The 22,551-nt window shown below is 43.7% G+C and overlaps 1 protein-coding gene and 2 long non-coding RNA genes across 3 annotated transcripts in view; all 3 read left to right on the forward strand.

Moving 5' to 3' along the window:
* The window catches only part of PLCB1 (phospholipase C beta 1), an 825,411-nt gene extending 817,774 nt beyond the window's left edge, over window positions 1–7,637 (forward strand). Inside the window, exon 32 of the mRNA XM_040351701.1 lies at window positions 5,713–7,637. Within this exon, the coding sequence (XP_040207635.1) occupies window positions 5,713–5,943 (231 nt within the window). The 3' untranslated portion in view covers window positions 5,944–7,637. The remainder of the gene's footprint in view (window positions 1–5,712) is intronic.
* Window positions 7,638–7,644: 7 nt separating this feature from the next.
* LOC120938045 lies at window positions 7,645–9,290 on the forward strand. Its single transcript, XR_005748779.1, has 2 exons — window positions 7,645–7,927; window positions 8,416–9,290. It is a non-coding gene; the product is annotated as an uncharacterized LOC120938045 (long non-coding RNA).
* Window positions 9,291–10,516: 1,226 nt separating this feature from the next.
* LOC120938044 lies at window positions 10,517–14,675 on the forward strand. Its single transcript, XR_005748778.1, has 3 exons — window positions 10,517–11,727; window positions 11,768–13,265; window positions 13,548–14,675. It is a non-coding gene; the product is annotated as an uncharacterized LOC120938044 (long non-coding RNA).
* The last annotated feature ends 7,876 nt before the right edge of the window (window positions 14,676–22,551 follow it).

The raw sequence follows: 22,551 nt of genomic DNA on the forward strand, positions 1-22,551 counted from the left end.
GAGGAAACTGTCGAGGATCCCGTCGAGCCAAAAAGAGAGCATGTCTTCTTTTTCCTCGACGGGAATGGAGAAACTTGCCTTGTCGAGTTCCTCGACAGCCTAACAAGGAACTCGACGAGGAAAACGATGTGTTTCGCCCGTCGAGTTCCTCAGTCGTGTGTACGAGGCCACTAAGGAGTAGTGGACACTTAGGCCCCGTACACACGAGCGAGTTTCTCGGCAGAATTCAGCCAGAAACTCGGTTCAGAGCTGAATTCTGCCGAGAAACCCGGCCGTGTGTACACTTTCGGCCGAGGAAGCCGACGAGGACCTCGGCGAGGAAATAGAGAACATGTTCTCTATTTCCTCGTTGTTCAATGGCAAAAGTCGGCCCGCCGAGTTCCTCGGCGGCTTCCACACTGAACTCGACGAGGAACTCGATGTGTTTGGCACGTCGAGTTCCTCGGTCGTGTGTACGGGGCCTCAGGAGTAGTTTTACTAAAATCTGATGCAGCTCTACATAGAAACCAATCAGCTCAATTAAATAAGCTGACGTTAGAAGCTGATTGGCTTCCATGTACAGCTGCACCAGATTTTGCGCTCATCAATTTTGGTTATGCAACTAAATCCCAAACGTCAAAGAAATGTATCTTTTTCATGCTGTTCTTTAGGAAACGATGGTTGCTTGCACTCAGATGCTTTTGGTTGGTTGGTCTGTTAGAAATGTCCAATAAATGTACATTTTCCACGCCAACTGATATTTGTCCAAACCATAGAGCTCCCGCAATTTGATGGGTATTTATGATATTCACCGAGTGCCATTATAAAATGTATCAGTCTTATCACTTCTGTTCAGGCAGTGGTAAATCTGAGCCAGGAGTGTATTCAAAGTTTATTAGACTGACCTTCCTGGCTGTGCTTGGCGGCAGATATGTGTATATATCCAGGGGCGGACTGACAACTCATGGGGCCCCCGGGCAATAGGAGATTATGGGGCCCCCCGGACAATGGGAGATTATGGGGCCCCCGGGCAATAGGAGATTATGGGGCCCCCGGGCAATGGGAGATTATGGGGCCCCCGGGCAATAGGAGATTATGGGGCCCCCGGGCAATGGGAGATTATGGGGTACCCAGGCAATAGAAGATTATGGGGCCCCCAGGCAATAGGAGATTATGAGGCCCCCAGGCAATAGAAGATTATGGGGCCCCCAGGCAATAGAAGATTATGGGGCCCCCAGGCAATAGGAGATTATGGGGCCCCCGGGCAATAGGAGATTATGGGGCCCCCGGGCAATAGGAGATTATGGGGCCCCCGGGCAATAGGAAATGATGGGGCCCCCGGGCAATAGGAGATTATGGGGTCCCCAGGCAATAGGAGATTATGGGGCCCCCAGGCAATAGATTATGGGGCCACACAGTATAAACACACATACAGTATACATACACAGTATACACAATATACAAACACAGTATACATACACAGTATACACACACAGTATACATACACACAGAATATACATACACACACTGAAAAGGTACTGGAGAGGCAGATTTTTACATACTGTCCCTGGTTTTACTGAGGCTGGCAACCCTGATGGGGCCCCCTAGTGGCAAGGGGCTCTAGGGCAGTGCCCAAATGGTCAGTCCACCCCTGTATATATATAACTTTTGTATCAACCCCCCAGCAGCCTTTTTACATACTGTCCCTGGTTTTACTGAGGCTGGCAACCCTGATTGGGCCCCCTAGTGGCATGGGGCCCTCGGGCAGTGCCCGAATGGTCAGTCTGCCCTTGTATATATCACAAGTCTCACTACACAAAATTACAAATTCAGGAAAAACAGCAACTCTACAAGTATTTAAATTGTGTATTTAGCTGTTTTCCTAGAAAACCCTTCTCAACTAACAAATAAACCTCTTATTCTACAGGCAAAATTTTATGTACCTATATTTGCTTTCTGCCTTAAATGTGCCCTGAGACTCCATATTTTCCTAGTGCAGGCATGCATACAGCATTTAGCAGAACAGTCGTGGGAATCTTGTCACTTGTCACCAGTAGGACCTGAGCTATATTTGTTTCGCAAAGAGGAAGTAGTTTCGTTTTTATAGCATTCCGCTCGCTACCTTTTATGGACCCTTAATTATACTAAATATAGAGCAGACATGGAAAGCCTTATATTACCTCTGAATGGAGCAAGCTGAAGATTGTGCTACTGAACGAATCAAGATCGAGGAATATCTATGACGTGTGGCTCATAGAAGTGATGCTTAGTTAGTTATTTCTATAATATAAAGTTTTATTCTGGTGGTCATCATAGGACAAGTCTTAAAGCGGTGGTTCCCCCTAAAACACATTTCTAACAATACATTCGTAAGACCCGTTACACTGCGGGTAGGCTGGCTTTTGTTTTGTTTTTTTAGTACATACCTCGATATCGGCGTTTCGTCCCTTGGCGGTGGGCGTTCCTAGTTGATTGACGTTCCTCCGACGGGCGCATACTGCGCGTCACGACTTTCCGACAGAAGCCGAACGTCATTGCGCAGGCACCGTATAGAGTCGGCTCTATACGGCGCCTGCGCAGCGACGTTCAGCTTCTTTCGGAAAGTCGTGATGTCACGTATGTGCCCGTCGGAGGAACGTCAATCAACTAGGAACGCCCACCGCCAAGGGACGAAACGGCGATATCGAGGTATGTACTAAAAAAACAAAACAAAAGCCAGCCTACCCGCAGTGTAAGCAGTCTTACGAATGTATTGTTAGAAATTTGTTTTAGGGGGAACCACCCTTTTAAGCCTCGTACACACGCCCGAGAATCTCGGCAAAAACCAGCAAGAAACTTGCTGTTTTTTTTTTTGTTGCCGAGGAAACCGGTTGTGTGTACATTTTTCGACGAGGAAACTGTTGAGGATCACGTCGAGCCAAAAAGAGAGCATGTCTTCTATTTCCTCGACGGGAATGGAAAAACTTGCCTTGTCGAGTTCCTCCATTCCATAAAATTCCGATACTCTACCAATTATAGCCATATGGCATACAGACGAAGAATCACGCTCAGAGTTGGTTGTCACCATACTAACCTGTGGATCTCCAACTCGATCCATGCAATACACTCAAACCTATATTAGCACCAGACAGAAGAATTGTTGTTATAGTAAACATTAAAATTTAGCAAACTTATCATAACCAAACCTTATTTATTTTCTAAAGATTCACTTTGAATCAATTTAGACTTCAAACACATTGCAATTAATGATGCCTGCTATTCTGTACAAAACTGTTTTATCATTTAGTGTATTGGATAATATTTCCTTATGCCGCATACACACGAACAGTCCATCCGATGAGAACGGACCGACGGACCGTTGTCATAGGTTAACCGATGAAGCTGACTGATGGTCCGTCGTGCCTACACACCATCAGTTAAAATAACGATCGTGTCAGAACGCGGTGACGTAATACACAACGACGTGCTGAAAAAAACGAAAGTTCAATACTTCCAAGCATGCGTCGACTTGACTCTGAGCATGCGTGGATTTTTAACCGATGGTTGTGCGTACTAACGATCGGTTTTGACCTATCGGTTAGCAATCCATCGGTTAAAATTTAAAGCAAGTTGGCTTTTTTTTGACGTGCCTGTCAAATGTTTCCCCTCTGTCTGTTAAAAGAACTCAAAAACTGCAGATTCTGTGGGTAGATCTGTTTTCTGGAACTCTGTGGGTGGAGTCGTGATGTCAGTAGACTCCCCGTCTTCCTCTATACACCCCTTGTCAACATGCATTTTTTCCTGTGTATTCCTTACACTAAATTCTGCTATGATCACTAACATCCAGTCAAAATCCAGAAAAGTAACCACATGACTTCAGAAATGGAGTGGGGGTGGGAATTAAAAAATAATGCCTGTCTCCAGGCTAGTGCACAATATATGTAAATAACCTGTCACTCACAGCAAGGGGGCGGAACGGACTAAGGTTTTTCTCTGTAAGTCCGTTGTATTTTACTGAACAATAAAAGAGCGTTGTTCAGAGCTGGATTAACGCTGTGTGTCAAGACTGGGCACAGATGATAGGAAATCGTATACTCTACATTGTGAGATAAAAAAATAAAAAAAACAGGCATGGTTTACTTACCTTGTCCCTGGATCCAGCGATGCCACCGCACTGTGTGAGCGAGCGGGTGCTCTCTCGATTCACACAGTGCCTCTGTGTGCCACCGATCTCTGTTCCCTGCGACGTTACGACGCACAGGGGTGGAGAACGGCGCCAAATTCAAAAAGATAAACAAACACATTACATACACTATACTGTAATCTTATAGATTACAGTACTGTATGTAAAAAAATGGTCTGCCCAGTGACCTACATGTCATTTTATATAATAAAAACTGTTCTTTCTGACTGCAAACTGGAGATTGTCCATAGCAACCAAAAGTGTCCCTTTATGTCAAAAATGGTTTTAGATCAGCTAGAAAACAGCGATAATAAATTTTAATCACAGAATTGTGCGATAGCGATTTGAGGGGAAATTCATCATAAAAAAAAAAAAGTAATGACAGCGACAATTCTGCAACTGAGCAAATGTCAGTGATTTTGAGTTGATTACATTATTGAATAATTTTTATTATAATTATATTATTATTTGTTATAATTATTTATAATTATTTATTATACTATAATTTATCATTTTGTTTTTAAAAAAATGTCATACCCGGGATGCCTATTAGAATCTTGTTTGGACAGATTTAAGTGAGTTATTCCTAAGAATTACAGGCCAGATTCACAGAAGAAATACGCTGGAGTATCTACTGATACTCCGGCGTATTTTCAAATTTGCCGCGTCGTATCTTAATTTGTGATTCACAAACAAGATACGACGGCATTTGGCTAAGATCCGACAGGCTTATGGCTTCGTAAGCCTTCGTATCTTAGGCTGCAATACTTCGGCCTCCGCTGGGTGGAGTTCACGTCGTTTTCCAGCGTCGGGTATGCAAATTAGCTTTTACGGCGATCCACGAAGCTACTCGCGTGCGTTACGTCGTTTTTTCCCGTCGCAAAGTTAAGCAATCTTTTTCATGGCTTAACTTTACACCAGCCATGTTAAAGTATGGCCGTTGTTCCCGCGTCGAATTAAAAAAAAATTTTTTTGGCGTAAGTACGTTACGCACGTCGCCATTCACAAACACGTCGGGGCGCCGTAATTTAGCGCAATGCACGTCGGGTAATTTTACGGACGGAGCATGCGCAGTACGTTCAGCGCGGGAAAGCGCCTAATTTAAATGGTGCCCGCCCCATTTGAATTAGGCGGGCTTGCGCCAAGCGGATTTACGATACGCCGCCGCAAGTTTACAGGTAAGTGCTTTGTGAATCAGGCACTTACGCTGTAAACTTGCGGCGGTGTAACGTAAATGGGATAAGTTACGCCGCCGCAGCGTAACGTAATTCTATGTGAATCTGGCCCTACAGGCCTACAGATTAAAACGCCAAATTTCCTTGCAAATAATGGTACCTCTTTCAGCACCTAAAATCTGAAATAATCATACCGCCAGGGAGGTTAAGCACTTTGTTTAAGAACATTGTAAACTTCCTTTTCTTTGCAAATAACATTTTGGGGAAAAAAAAAACCAATAATAATAACTTTATTTTTTGCTTAACTATATACTGATAGTCTAAAAAAATGCAAATCGAACAGCAGCAAGGCCGCAAACATTGTACTTATATCCTTTGCCTGTGTTCCAGTTGCAGGTTGAACTTGATCAAGAATATCAAGACAAATTTAAACGACTTCCCATGGAAATCCAGGAGTTTGTCCAGGAAGCTATGAAGGGAAAATTCAGTGAGGACGGTGAACATAGCTCTGCACTCTTAACGCCTGACAGCGGCAAGTCTCCCATTTCTGGAAACCATAAAAGCCTGGATCACGAGGAGGAAGGAGAGCCTGGAACTCCAGAAAAATCATTTGACACATCACTCTAATGTTGACTGCAACGTGACAATACCTTAATGTGCTGGTAGGGGGCGCTTACACATCGCCTGTTACTTATTGTGTGCGCTGTGAACGCTGCCCCTAGTGGTCGGTGCCGGAAGCTTAAGTGCTCTTTTGAATGCACCCTTCCAGAAGAAGATTTGTATTGCACTCAGCAGTCATTTTTTTTTTTTTAACTATTTAACACTATTCTATGTCTTGGAAGAGTTTCTATGTAGGAATTAACATGCATTCAGTTCTGTATTGCTTCTTTGTTGGTGTTGCACAACTGAAAGTAGCTTCCAGCCAAACACACATTACCAAATAGGCAAAACAGATCAGTATGGTGTGTTCTAAGGAGCTTTTTATTGATGTCTACGTTCAGAAGACGTTCAGAAGACTACAGACCGGCATTTATGTTGGTTTGGAGCTACACCGTGATTGACAGATATTTTTTTGGGCTTACTCACTAAAGCAGTGTCCTGCGCATTTCTATTGTTCAAAGCCCAATTTACCTGGCGGCCAATCAGGAGCTTGTTTTTACTGACTCCATGAACTGTAAATTGGCTGCTGTGGCTTACTGCACGTTGCATTGCCTTATTAAGTAAGCCCGACCGTCCTTTTTTTAACTGCACCTGAATAGCTAAATATTTGCTTTTACGTTTGCACTGAAAGATGAAACCTTTTTGATTTGCAAGCACTGGTGGCTTGCCCGTTTTTTTTTTTTATATATATATATTATGTACTTGTTATATAAGTAATGACAGTTACGTCTTGACCGTGGTCAAAGCTTCGGAGGCCATCGCAGGAAGTATTTATCAGTTTATGCGTGTGCCCACAGTTATACCTCAGAGGTGTTGAGCATGTGGGTTTTATTTATGGGGAACTGAACCCTCAGGAGAAGAAAAAGGGAGCCAATTGTGCATGTCGGAACAAAGAAGACTAACTTCTTGGTTAGATTCTGCAAATTAGTAAAATAAAAATAGGTGTAACAGTTTTTTTTTTTTGCGGTATTAGTGTTGTATTGTAACGTTGAAGTAGTCTTTGGATATAAATTAATAAAAAAAAAATATATAGATATATATATAAATATATAAATATATTTTGCAGGATCAAAAATATTAAAGTATTATAGTTTATGGAAACTTTTATGGAAACAATAAAAAAAATTATAAAAAAAAACATTGTGCTATAAAAAAAAAAAACACGGAGATTAAGCTGTACGATGTTGCAGCTTCCGTGAAGTGATCAAATTGTTCCGTTTTATAGGTGACATGGTTCCATGTTTGTAGAATTTACAATAGGGACAGATCAAATTGTGAACTCTAGGCCACACCACCCAACATAACGGCAGCCATTCAGACTGCTCAATATTCTAATGAGCTGTTTCGGTTTCATAGCTCAGGAGATATCTGGAGTCAAGTTCTTTGTGTGGCTGTAATGTGTGAAGTAGTAGTTGCTCGTTAATTGTTGACTGTAGGCTTTTTTGAAGAGAATATCAACAGTGACAGATCAAGTTGTAAACTCCGGGCCACCCTGCCCAACATAACAGCGGCCAGTATTTCAGACAGCACAATATTCTAATGAGCTGTTAATCGTTTCATAGCTCAAGAGATATTGGGAGTCATGTTCTTCATGTGGCTACAATATATGAAGTAGTACTTGCTCTGTAATTGTTGACTGTTGGCTCTCTTTAAGAAAATATTGACTCAACGACCATAGTTCTGCATGCAGTGTGTGAGTGCCTGTAGATCACAACTGTTCTTCTATGACAATGCTGGGTTTCCTTGTGACCAAGTCGTTTTAGTGGAACGCATCAAGAAAAGGTGTTTCTTGGGCAAGGGGACACTATGGAAGCAGCTTTGCCACTGATGACGCAATAAAGGATCTTCAGAAGGAAGTGTGTGTGAGTGTCTGTAGGTCACAAATGTTCTTCTGTGATGGTGCTTTATTTCTTTTTGATCAACCCGTTTTGGTGAAATGCATCAAGGAAAGGTGATTCTTGGGCAAGTGGACACTATGGAAGCAGCTTTGCCACTGATGACCCAATAAAGGATCTTCAGAAGGAAGTGTGTGTGAGTGTCTGTAGGTCACAAATGTTCTTCTGTGATGGTGCTTTGTTTCCTTTTGATCAAGCCGTTTTGGTGAAATGCATCAAGGAAAGGTGATTCTTGGGCAAGTGGACACTATGGAAGCAGCTTTGCCACTGATGACCCAATAAAGGATCTTCAGAAGGAAGTGTGTGTGAGTGTCTGTAGGTCACAAATGTTCTTCTGTGATGGTGCTTTGTTTCCTTTTGATCAAGCCGTTTTGGTGAAATGCATCAAGGAAAGGTGATTCTTGGGCAAGTGGACACTATGGAAGCAGCTTTGCCACTGATGACCCAATAAAGGATCTTCAGAAGGAAGTGTGTGTGAGTGTCTGTAGGTCACAAATGTTCTTCTGTGATGGTGCTTTGTTTTGGTGAAATGCATCAAGGAAAGGTGATTCTTGGGCAAGTGGACACTATGGAAGCAGCTTTGCCACTGATGACCCAATAAAGGATATTCAGAAGGAAGTGTGTGTGAGTGTCTGTAGGTCACAAATGTTCTTCTGTGATGGTGCTTTGTTTTGGTGAAATGCATCAAGGAAAGGTGATTCTTGGGCAAGTGGACACTATGGAAGCAGCTTTGCCACTGATGACCCAATAAAGGATCTTCAGAAGGAAGTGTGTGTGAGTGTCTGTAGATCACAAATGTTCTTCTGTGATGGTGCTTTGTTTCCTTTTGATCAAGCCGTTTTGGTGAAATGCATCGTGGAAAGGTGATTCTTGGGCAAGGAGACACTATGGAAGAAGCTATGCCACTGATGACACAATAAAGGATCTTCAGAAGGAAGTGTGTGTGAGTGTCTGTAGGTCACAAATGTTCTTCTGTGATGGTGCTTTGTTTCTTTTTGATCAACCTGTTTTGGTATAATGCATCAAGGAAAGGTGATTCTTGGGCAAGTGGACACTATGGAAGCAGCTTTGCCACTGATGACCCAATAAAGGATCTTCAGAAGGAAGTATGTGTGAGTGTCTGTAGATCACAAATGTTCTTCTGTGATGGTGCTTTGTTTCCTTTTGATCAACCCGTTTTGGTGAAATGCATCAAGGAAAGGTGATTCTTGGGCATATGGATACTATGGAAGCAGCTATGCCACTGATGACCCAATAAAGGATCTTCAGATGAAGTGTGTGCGAGTGTCTGTAGGTCACAAATGTTCTTCTGTGACGGTGCTTTGTTTCCTTTTGATCAAGCCGTTTTGGTGAAATACATCATCGAAAAGTGATTCTTGGGCAAGGGGACACTATGGAAGCAGCTATGCCACTGATGACCCAATAAAGGATCTTCAGAAGGATGCGATATTTGGTGTGGGACGCTTATCTATCTATCTATCCACAATGCCCATCTTATCCACTCAACCCAACATAATGGCAGCCATTATGTCAGGCTGCACAATATTCTAACAAGCTATTACTGGTTTCGTAGCTCAGGAGATATCGGGAGTCACGTTCTTCGTGTGGCTACAATGTATAAAGTAGTAATTGCTTCTTAATTGTTGACTGTAGGCTTTTTTGGAGAGAATATTGACTTAACAACCATAGCTCTGCATGCAGTGTGTGAGTGTCTGTAGATCACAAATGTTCTTCTACGACAATTAGGGTTGTCCAGATACCAATACCAGTATCGGTATCGGGACCGATACCGAGTATTTGCGGGAGTACTCGTACTCGCGCAAATACCCCCGATACCTAAATAGAATACTTTCCCCCCCGCCGCTGCCGCCGCATCGCGCCGCCGCATCGAAAGCCGCCGCATCGAAAGCCGCCGCATCACAGCTTTCATTTGAATAGCTGTAGTGTTCCCGCGCGTATAGACACTCCCCCTTGCTTGGGATTGGATGGGTGATCGTGATCTGTCCAATTCCGAGCAAGGGGGAGTGTCTATACGCGCGGGCAAAACAGCTATTCAAATGAATGCTGTGATTTTCTCCATGCGGCGGCGGCGGCTTTCGGCGGCAAAGGTATGGGGGAAATGGCTGGAGGGACATGGCTGCATATGTGAGGGACATGGCTAGAGGGACATGGCTGCATATGTGAGGGACATGGCTAGAGGGACATGGCTAGAGGGACATGGCTGCATATGTGAGGGACATGGCTAGAGGGACATGGCTGCATATGTGAGGGACATGGCTAGAGGGACATTGCTGCATATGTGAGGGACATGGCTAGAGGGACATTGCTGCATATGTGAGGGACATGGCTAGAGGGACATGGCTGCATATGTGAGGGACATGGCTAGAGGGACATGGCTGCATATGTGAGGGACATGGCTAGAGGGACATGGCTGCATATGTGAGGGACATGGCTGCATATGTGAGGGACATGGCTAGAGGGACATGGCTGCATATGTGGGGGACATGGCTGCATATGTGGGGGACATGGCTGCATTTGGGGACACATTTAAAAAAAGTATCGGTATTCGGTATCGGCGACTACTTGAAAAAAAGTATTGGTACTCGTACTCGGTCCTAAAAAAGTGGTATCGGGACAACCCTAACGACAATACTTGGTTTCCTTTTGACCAAGTCGTTTTAGTGGAACGCATCAAGGAAAGGTGATTCTTGGGCAAGGGGACATTATGGAAGCAGCTTTGCCATTGATGACCCAATAAAGGATCTTTAAAAGGAAGTGTGTGCGAGTGTCTGTAGGTCACAAATTCTGTGACAGTGCTTTGTTTTCTTGGGACCAAGCCTATTCAGTAAAATGCGTCAAGGAAAGGTGATTATTTGGCAAGGAGACACTATGGAAGCAGCTTTGTCACTGATGACCCAATAAAGCATCTTCAGAAGGAAGAGATATTTGGTTAGTTATCCATCTTATCCACGCCACCCAACATAATGGCAGCCACTATGTCAGACTTCACAATATTCGAATGAGCTGTTAACGGTTTCTTAGCTCAGGAGATATTGGGAGTCATGTTCTTTGTCTGGCTGCAATGTATGAAGTAGTACTTGCTCGTTAATTGTTGGCTGTAGGCTTTATTAGAAAGAATCTTGACTAAACAACCTTAGTTCTGGCTGCAGTGTGTGAGTGTCTGTAGATCACAAATGTTCTCCGATAACAATGCTGTGTTTCCTTCTGATCAATCCGTTTCAGTGAAACGCATCAGTGGGGTGATTTTTGGGCAAGGCACACTATAGAAGCGTCTATTACACTGATGACACAATAAAGGATCTTCGTAAGGAAGAGATTTGTGGTGCAGAACACTAGCTCAGCAGAGTGCAATCTCCTCCTGTAAGCATATTCCGTGTTTGTATATTTGCACATCTGATTGGTTCCCAATGCTGCCCCACCCTCCCCTAATCTCAAGTTCTACTGTACAGTGGTCTACAAGATAGTAAAATAAAGTCAAATTCCATCACTAGTTGTATTTAAAAATTAATTTAATTGTTTTTAATGAGTATCTGTTAGGAGCTCAGCTTTAAAGATGTTAAAGCGGATCCCTGGGAATTATATTGATTGCCATCCTCCATTGTGGTGGTCCAACAGTGGTGTACCATTGTGGTAGCCCAACTGAGGTGTACCATTGTGGTGGTCCAACAGTGGTGTACCATTATGGTGGCTCACCAGTGGTGTGCCATTGTGGTCGCCCAACAGTATTGTACGATTGTGGTGGTCCAATAGTGGTGTACCATTGTAGTGGCCCAAATGAGGTGTACCATTGTGGTGGCCCAACAGAGATGGAACCATAGTGGTGGCCAAACAAGAGGTGTACCATTGTGGTGGCCCGTTGCAGGTGTACCATCGAGGTGTACCATTGTGGTGGCCAAACAATAGGTGTACCATTGTGGTGGCCAAACAGAGTTGTCTGAATGTGGTGGCTCAATAGTGGTGTACCATTGTGGTAGCCAAACAAAGGTGTACCATTGTGGTGGCCATTTTCTATTATCTGGCTCTATATGGTTTATCATTTGCCTACCAGGCTCTTGTCATTTCTATTTGCTGGGCGTGCTTAGGTGGAAGGTGGAAAAGAAGGTGTGGCCTAATTCTCAATTTTTTCTCCATAACAAATACATTTGTCACCTTGATGATGTACAATAATGTTACCTCTGTGTTATTGAATTTGTTTAAGCTGTGTTACTCTACTGACGTATTCACTGCCAGAAAGTTTTACAACAATTTGTAACATAGTGATACTATAAGATAAAATATCGTAGAAAAGTCTTTTTTGAGGAACTTAACAATTCACCTTCAAATCCCAATGACAAAAACATTTTTTGTAAATAGTCGTTCTACTAACTCTGACACAGACCAACCTTTTATTTCTAAATAAAGTATCAGTTTAGAAGAGACATGTATATTGACTGTACTAATTTTGAAAAGCGGATGTTCTCGTCGTTTACTGTATATATAAATTTTTTATACTGTATCTATGAAGTGACACTTTTTTCGCAACTGTAATGTAATGTGTTACATATCTTGCATTGTTTTGGCTATAACCGTTAAACGATGATCAGTAAGGAACATAAGGAGACCCTGTCACCTACAGTGGAGGAAATTATATTGAACCTCATTTAATAAAGTTCTTGAGGAGAGAGTTGGCCGAGTGTGTTGCCCGAGCTAACCAAATTCTCTGTTTCCTTCTCATACTACAGTATGGAATAATGAGAAGAACAATTTGGTTGAAGGCTATGATAACATGGACTGTTGTGTCGTTCTTTACTCAGTCATCTTCCTGAGGCCTAGTGTTGTTTGAACCAATATCAATGAAATGATCTCCTCTCATTACATTGGGGACTTGCCATTGAAGCCAATGGCACTTTGTGATGCCTCGGTGGTGTCAGTACTTCATATTTTTCCTCACAGATGTCATTAGTTTCTAGTGAACTGAACAATGTAGTTTAAGACACAAAGGGCCTCTGGTATGAAAGTTTTCTAAAGGAGGACATATCTGTATTGTTAGTAGCAACCAGATTCTCCCCTTTGTAACCTGGGATGGATGCAATTAAGTTGATGGTTTCCAGGGAAATGTAGACCAAGGACTAGCAGAAGCTAATTTTGTTTGATGGCTCAGTTATGGCAGGTGGAGGTCAAAAGCACTCGTAACCAGTGAGACACACTATATGGCCAAACGTTTGTGGACCCCTGAATACCTTCACACCTATATGTCCTTGTGGGACATCCTATTCCAAAACTATAGGCATATGGGGAGGTTGAGGTGTTGGAAACCTTGAGGAAGGGTAAAAAAGGCCACCACAGACAGCAAATCACCTAGACACATTACAGAGCACACTCCTAAACCTTGAGGTGTGGCACCACAAGGTTTTGGAGTGTGCTCTGTAATGTGTCTAGGTGATTTGCTGTCTGAGGAGGTCAAGAGTACTCGTAACCAGTGAGACACACCATATGGCCGAATGTTTGTGGACTCCTGAATACCATCACACCTATATGTCCTTGTGGGACATCCAATTCCAAATCTATGGGCATATGGGGAGGTTGAGGTGTTGGAAACCTTGAGGACGGGCAAAAAAGGCCACCACAGACAGCAAATCACCTAGACACATTACAGAGCACACTCCCAACCTTGAGGTGTATCACCTTAGACTAAAAGACTAAGATGTCCTTGTATACTGTAACATTAACTGTATCCTTCCATGGAAATATCTAAACTCCATCATTTTGCTCATATACTGGATGTAATGGTCAAATTTTCCACAAACGTTTCATCGTATAGTGTAATATGTGTGTGCTAGCTGCAGGTTCCTCCATAAAGGACCCACCATCCTCAACTGAATGAGCAGCCCGAGCAACACTGTCATCTACAGTAGACACCTGAGCGCAAATTTAAAAAAATTAAAAGTTAAACAAAATATTCCCCTTGTTTCCTTACGAGATTATTAAACCAGATGGACATTTGACCTCTTCTGTTACCTTGTGACCACCCTGAATACTCTCAATTTCCTTACAACCGACCTGATTATGAGAAGGAGTTGAGATCCATTTGGTTGCTAGATACACAACAGAAAGTTGCTTCTAGACACTTTCAAACATGAGGTCCAAAATATCTGTCTCTATTGCTTATAGGCAACAGGCGCACTTTAATTTTACTTGAACTAGTTAAAAAAATATAAAAAAATAAATAAAAATGAAAGAAGGGTTTTTCTCATGTACTGGTCTTTTGCCTTTTTCCGTGTTTGCCTTGTTACGTGTTGAACATGTGAAATAGTTCATAGTGAATTTTCTGTCTTGTAAAATAGAACATATACAATGAATATTCTTGATTGTATACTTTGGATATCTGTATACTACTGAGAACCACTTGGATTTTCCAAGTTGATACACAACGAAAAAAAAGTCTCTACGCAAATGCCGGCCATTTTGAATTTATCATACTCCAGTTTTTTGTTTTTTTATGTTCATGAAAAATCACACACACTAAAAGAACATTGTCTAAAATTTGCAAAAGGAATGTTATAGTGAACATGGTATTAATATTGTAAGTGGTTTATTAGACTTTGTGATTTGTATGTCAGAGGCATAGGAATTAAAGGTACCTATGTCATTCGGTTGCTCATTTCCAATCAGTATATAGTTCACAAATGATTTTAAATTTGGGGTAAAAATTCTATGCAATTTTGTGGCATGGTGTTTCTTCCAGCTGTAACTTTGTGCTTTCATCACAGATCCAAAGGACAAATAAAATTATTAACACAAAAATGCCTGTGTATGTTTTTATGTTTTATATCTACATCCTAAACTAAACTCCAGGCAAACAGCTAAAATCCAGAATTCCACCAAACAGTGCCTCCTGCTCCCCCAAACCCTTCCAGCAGACTGAGAGCTAATACCAGCCATGTTACCCCAAGCATTGTACACAGACAAGAGATTGAGGTAAAATCCAAAGGAATGACTCTTTATTGAACCAGAAATACAGGTTTTTATACACTTCAAAAGTACGTCAGTCACCACATGAACAATAAAACTAAATATTTACCCAAAACATCACACAATGGTTAGAAAACAAGCTAAAGTTATCGCAAGGATAATCCCATCATAGGAACCTCCAAGAGTTAGCCAACAGACAGAAACAATAGGTGACTCAACTCAATTATCAATGGAAATTCACACCTAGAAGACACACAATGGGAGAGACCCAAATTGTTTGTTCTGTCCACTAGACATGTCATCAGAAGACAAACAATGTTCCAACAGTCTGATACAGTGGAATAAACTGATCTCTTTAGGAATATTCTATTGTTGATAAATATTTCTGTCCCAAGTGAAGGAGCCTCTCCAACCCAGTCTGCAGGAGGGCCACCATATTCCCTCTGACCATTAACCTGTACAAGCTTAATATTACACCTTTCTATCCACTCCAGAAGGGAACTTTTATTGTCTTTTTTTTTCAGTTAATTAATTTAAGCCTCGCTCTCATCAGGTTGTTGTCCATCATTAGAGGATGATGTAGGAAGCAAGCCCCTAGTCCTCTCCAAAAGGCCCTGTACTGGTTGGGTCTGTCGCACTACAGTAGACTGCAAGAGGCTGATGCCAAGTCAAATTATGGTGCTTGAAAAATTGTGCAGAATTAGTAAATGAATGTTGAATAAATAAAAATTAATTGAAACCAAGACCCAAAACAGGGGATGTGAGACAATAAATAAATAAATGAACCAAGTCCAAAGGTTAATTGATAAACAAATATAAGTCCAGTTCTAAAGAATGTTGATAGCATCAAACGTGAAGATGAAAGAAAAATAGGAAAATCCACCACCAAATTGATTGAAAGTAGCTGCTCCTCACGGCTGCACCAGGAAGGAGAGTGAGTATATGCCCTTACCGGAATAGCTGGACCCCCTATTAGACGAGGTCGTGAAAGCCTGCAGATGACCCTCTCTGGGGTGACAAGAGATCCCTGGGGCTGTGTGTTGCTCCGCTCCCAGCAGTTCCCAACAGCTGTGCGTGTCCCGTCCGATGTAACCCTTGAATGGGTTCTCGCCCTCCAAGGAAAAAAGGCAATCTGCTCCTGGACTCAGACTCAGTGTCCCATGGGAGTGAGAACCCGGAAGCCAGGTGGAAAATAACAATAAGACGGTATGTACAGAAAAAAAAAAAAAACGCATAGTGTAAATGTTGGAATTATGCTGAATAGAATGTAAAATACATGTTTTTAGGGTGAACCTCTGCTTTAACCAATAAATTTAAATGAACATAACCATAAAAAACATCTGATCTTCGCGGTGGTCTTTGCATGCACTTCACATACCATCTGTTTAGTAAATGCAGTACAGTACCTTTTATATATGATAATAGGCCTCTAGCCGACATACTGGCTCGGAGACAACCAACTGACCGCAGTGCACCCATTAACCAAATTCCAGTAAATAAAAAGAAAAAAAGCGTGGGGGTCCCCCCAAATTCAATTACCAGGCCCTTCAGGTCTGGTATGGATATTAAGGGGAACCCCGCCATCAATTTTAAAAAAAATGACCGGGATGGACCTGCATTTTTTTGCACCCACGGAGCAATCGATGCCCCTTTTAATGATACATTGTGTTGAGGCTAACACCTTAAAATCCTTTGATTCCCTAAACAGAGATATAAACCCTCAGAGCTCTTTTTCATTTTGGACTTACCGCCAGCTGCATAACTACACACAGGTTTCCCAGATTAAAAAACAATTCTAGACCGATAACTCCCTTTGAACAAACTTGCCTGGCTGGAGCTCCGGTTCCGAGATCTACTTCTCTTATGTACTCTTGGCTCCAATTAGACAGGGAGGGGATGGCTTCCAGATTACGAGTACAATGGGAAAAGGCGCTCAAAACAAGCTTTACTGATAAGCAATGGAAACGTGCCTGCATTTTTGCACATAAGTGTGCGATTGGCACGAGATTGCAGGAGACGTCATATAAGCTTTTAACTCAATGGTATGCTACCCCGGACAAAATAAAAAAATGGTACCCGCTGACATCGGACTCTTGCTGGAGATGCGAGCAAGACTCGGGCACCATTGTTCATATTTGGTGGGAGTGTCCCTGTTTGAGATCTTTCTGGGACAAGGTGTGTGAATTGATCAAAGCCATTACAGATACTACAATCTCTTTTACGCCTGCATGTTGCTTACTTCACATCGCAGACTGCTCCATGCAACATTACAAAAATTCACTGACTAGACATCTACTGAACGCAGCGAAAGTCTTGATTCCCAGGCATTGGAAATCGAAGGATATTCCTTGTATCCCGGAATGGTTTAGCTCCATAGAGAACATCTACCAATTGGAGGAAACTGTAGCAATTGCCAGGGAATCGACAGTAAAATTCAATCAGACGTGGCTACCCTGGGTGGCGTTCAGGAATTCTGATCAATTTGCACAACGCGATACGGGATGAGATTGAGATTGCTGTTATGGCCTTGACCATTTCCTCTTTCACTTTTTCTTGGTATGTAGAGACGTCAGATGGTTTGTTCTCTACGGTGTCTTTGGCCCCCCCTCTCTCTTTTTTTTTTTTTCCCTTTTTCTCTCTCCTTTTCTTCCTTTCTTCTTTTTTTCTTAGTATTAGCTAGTAGCGGGTAATATTCTAGATAGTGATGTTTCTCTTTGCTTTTCTTTGGTATAAGATATAAAAGTTGCTTATTTTCAGAGAATGTATTGACATGTTTTGACTATGTGCTATTGTGTGGTACTTTGGTACCATAGTTGTATTTTGTACTCTGATTTTTTCTTTTTCATTAATTAAAAAAAAATTGAAACCATAAAAAAAAATTACGTGGGGTTCCCCCCAAATATCCATTCCAGACCCTTCAGGTCTGGGGTGGATTTTAAGGGGAACTCCACCCCAATTTTTTTTTTAAATGGCGTGGAGTTCCCCTAAAAATCCACACCAGACCCCTTAAACCGAGCATGTTAACCTGGCCGGCCGCAGAAAAGAGGGGGGGGACAGAGTGTGGCCCCCCCCTCTCCTGAACCGTACCAGGCCACATGCCCTCAACATGGGGAGGATGTCCCCATGTTGATGGGGACAAGGGCCTCATCCCCACAACCCTTGCCCGGTGGTTGTGGGGGTCTGCGGGCGGGGGGCTTATCAGAATCTGGAAGACCCCTTTAACAAAGGGGACCCCGAGATCCTGGTCCCCCCCTATGTGAATTGGTAATGGGGTACATTGTACCCCTACCATTTCACGTAGGAAGTGTAAATAGTTGTAAAAAACACACACACACACACACACCGTAGAAAAAAGTCCTTTATTAATAAAAAAAGAAAAGAAAAAAAATCCAGCAGTGGTAATCCACTTGGTCCGGCTCCCTGCTTCAACGTTGTCTGTATACAGCGATGGGTGATCTCCTCTCCTGTCCAGTGATGAGAAGATCTTCAAAGCGCAGCATCCCCGGCCTCCTATCTCCGCCGGACACAGCCCAGTGAATGACGCGCCTGGAGCTTTGACATTTCTTATATTTGTGAGGCGGGGCCACCGTCACGTGACCCCGCCCCCTCTGACGCAAGGGGGAAGCCTGGATTTCCCCAGTGACGTAGCAGAGGGTGCGTCAGAGGGGGACGGGGTCACTTGACGGTGGCCCCGCCTCACAAATATAAGAAATGTCAAAGCTCCAGCCGCTCATTCGCCAGGCGGTGTCCAGCGGAGAGAGAAGGCTGGCGATGGTGCTCTGGATCCCGGAGATCTTCTCAGTGGAATGGGGGGCAACTTTACTTATTTCACAGCTACAATACGTGCTATAATTGCTGCTACTTCAGGAGTATATTAGAGGTAATTTATGTATGATGAATCAGAGAGTAAAACATAAGCCACAACATACAGGACAACGCATGCATAGCATTTTCCATATATACAGTGATTACATTAATATTCATCCACATTATATTAATACTCAAGTCCAGCCATGTTAATTCTCATCCACACTAATGACACCAACGTCAGTGATTCAGTTTGGATATATTACTATAATAGATAGATAGATAGATAGATAGATAGATATTACTATCATATACAATATTTATAGTACTATAATATACAGGACAATAGTGTAGGTATGTTGCTACTCGATGTAACATTGGATCTGGGTGTAATTTAGTTATCTCCATTTGGTAACTGCACACGAGGGTCTACAGCTCTTTTAGGCCTAGTACACACGAGAGGATTTATCCGCGGATAAATCCTCTCGAGGATTTCCGCGGATTTGGATCCGATGGATTTGGATCGAAATCCGTGCCGAAATCCCATCGCGATGACGTGTCGCGCCGTCGCCGCGATGATGACGCGGCGACGTGCGCGCCGCGGTCATATAAGGAATTCCACGCATGCGTCGAATCATTACGACGCATGCGGGGGATCCATTCAGACGGATTGATCCGGTGAGTCTGTACAGACCAGCGGATCAATCCGTTGGGATGGATTCAAGCGGATAGATTTGAAAGCATGTCTTTAAATTTTTATCCGCTTGAAATCCATCCCAGGGGATAAAAATCCGCGGAAACAGATCCGCTGGGTTGTATACAGCAGCGGATCTATCCGCTGGAACTGATCCGCAGATCAATTCCAGCGGATAGATCCTCTCGTGTGTACGGGGCCTTAAAGTGAAACTAAACCCTCCTATCCTTTGGGCTCAGTTCACACTGGATGCCAATGCGGCTCCCAGCAGGGGTCCTGTGCTTCCTGGGTCACCGTTTCAGGTCCGATTTCAGCCCAAATTCGAACCTGAAATGGACCAAAAGACGCACACGGCTCCCGTGCAAATTTGCAGTCATCATTCACTAACCTAAGAGACATTTTTAATTAAAAGATATTTTAGTACTAATGGTTCTTGATTCTTTTTTATAATTGTTCAATTGCCCAGTAGAAGAATTTGAGGTGAAGTTTTGAAACACGTGACAGCATAAACATCTAGAACTAAAAGAATCAAAGGAGCTCAAATCAAAAAGTGTCGTAGATAGGACCTGACATGTTTTTAAGGGGGTGTTAGCTCAATTCCCAGTTTTGAACACTAGGTGGCACCCTCTGGTAGCTTATACATTGTGGGGCAGATCCTCAAAGAAATTACGCCGGCGTATCTGTTGATACGCCGCGTAATTTCAAATTTTGCGCGTCGTATCTTTGTTTTGGTATCCACCAAACAAGATACGACGGCATCTGTGTTAGATCCGACAGGCGTACGCCTTAGTACGCCGTCGGATCTAATATGCAATTTTCCGGTGGCCGCTGGGTGGCTTTTCCGTCGTATTCCGCGCTGAGTATGCAAATTAGCTATTTCTGACGATCCACGAACGTACGAGCGGCCGTCGCATTCTTTTACGTTGTTTCCGTTCGGCTTTTTCCGCCGTATAGTTAAAGCTGCTATCTGGTGGCGTACTCAATGTTAAGTATGGCCGCCGTTCCCGCGTATAATTTTTAAAATTTTACGTAGTTTGCGTAAGTCGTCCGTAAATGGGGCTGGATGCCATTTACGTTCACGCCGAAAACAATGACCACCTTGCGACGTCATTTGGAGCAATGCACCATGGGAGTTTTGACGGACGGGGCATGCTCAGTTTGTTCGGCGCGGGGACGCGCTTCATTTAAATGAAACACGCCCCCTACTCGCCGCATTTGAATTCCGCACCCTTACGCCGCGAGAGATACACTACGCCGCCGTAACTTACAGCGCAAATTCTTTCAGGATTCAAAGAATAGCAAAGCAAGTTACAGCGGCGTAGCGTATCTCACATACGCTGCGCCCACGCAGATGTATGTGGATCTGCCCCCCGTGTGTACAGTGAGATGGAGTTAGTTTGGGCTGAGACGTAGAACAGAAAAGAGGTGGTTGCTGGAGTTGGCCCAATGGGACTGGTTGGGACCCAATTTGCAACTATGTAGCTTTAGAAGTGTGAGGTATTCCAAAGCTGGGGGATACCTGAAGAGGTATTGGAACCCTAGTTGGGAGCAGTGGAAGATTCAGGATAAAGTATGCCCTCTCTGGGCATGGTACTGTCAGCCATTTCCGGACATGTGAGATCTTGTCAGCCATACCATTTCTGAAGTAAAGCATTGAAAATCTCTTCTTGGTCCTGGCCTATTCTGATCTGGAACCGGGCTCACCTGCGCAAGTGCGGATTGAGTGAGATGTAGAATATAAAAGAGGCAGTTGCTGGACTTGGCCCCCGTGGAACTGGCTGGGGCCCTTTTCACAGCCATGTAGCCTCATGCCTCGTACACATGTCCGAAAAGTTCCCCTTCGGAAATCCCGAGGGGAAAGCCGAGAACCTGCTCAGTTCAGTCTTTCCCCTACACACGGCCAGTTTTCCTGACAGGCTGGGAATCCCAGACGTTTGTATGCTCCATCGCAGTTTTTCCCACAGGAAAACTGCCAAAAACCGCCAGGAAAAAGTCTTTTTTTGTCCGGCGGTTTTTGGGCGGTTTTCCCGTCGGAAAAACTGCGAGGAGCATACACACGGCCGGGATTCCCCTCACAGTTTTCCTGTCCGGAAACCTGATCGTGTGTACGAGGCATCAGAAGTGTGGGGGATTTCCCAGCTGGGGGAAATCTGAAGAAGCATTGAAACCCCAATGGATCCAGGCCATCTCTTTGCTGGACTGGGCTGGAGCGGTCCAAGAGGTGGTTTTAGGGGAGGGCAGAGACAGGTGTGGCCTAAGGGAGAGGGGTGAGTTTCTGTACCTTTTCTCTGAGAAAAAAAGCCCCGGAGAAAAAAAAAAACAAGATGTTTGAATGGAGGGGTTGAAGAGCGAGCAACCCTCTATACACAGATATCTTTTTATGGTCAAAAAGGAAGGGGATAAAAAAGTAATTAACTATGGCTCACAGTGGCCATCCATGTGTCCCCTTTTACAGTCAATAAAAACGAAACAATGATTATTGGTCACTGTGACAGGAGGCACTTTGGGTGGGGGGTTTGTGGAACTCAGCTTGCCTTGGAGAGCTCTGGAAACGTAGGCCCGGATTCACAAAGCACTTGCGCCGACGTATCTCAAGATACGCCACGTAAGTGCAAATATGCTCCGACGTATCTGTGCGCCGGACCCACAAACTGAGATGCGCCTAAAAACAGGCTTCATCCCGCCGACGTAACTTGCCTACGCGGGCTTAGGGTGGGCACACATTTACGCTGGGCGCATATTTACGCTCACATTGATCAGCCATTCAAATATGCAAATGAGGAAAATACGCCGATTCACGAACGTACGTGCACCCGACGCAGTGCGTGTAAGTTATACGTCCGGCGTAAAGTTATGCCCCATAAAGGAGGTGTAACTCAGCAGCATCCATGCAAAGGGCTGCACCAGGGAACCCAAGCCGGCGTAATTTACGTTGGACGTGTGTGACTGGGCGTAGATTACGTTCAGGGCGTGATCCGGCGTATCTTAGGCAGTTGTTCCAAAGTGGTTGTAAGCATGCGCACGGGGATGCGTCCACGTCCCGGCGCATGCGCAGTTCGTTATACGTATCTTTTTGGCGCTCGGCCCATCATTTGCATGGGGTCACGGCTCATTTGCATGGCTCACGCCCACTTCCACCTACGCCGGCTTACGCCTTAGAAACCCAGCGCAGTTTTGGGAGCACTGGCTTTGTGAATTCCGTGCTTG

The sequence above is a fragment of the Rana temporaria genome, chromosome 4 (genome assembly GCF_905171775.1).
Source record: "Rana temporaria chromosome 4, aRanTem1.1, whole genome shotgun sequence".
Lineage (NCBI taxonomy): Eukaryota > Metazoa > Chordata > Amphibia > Anura > Ranidae > Rana > Rana temporaria.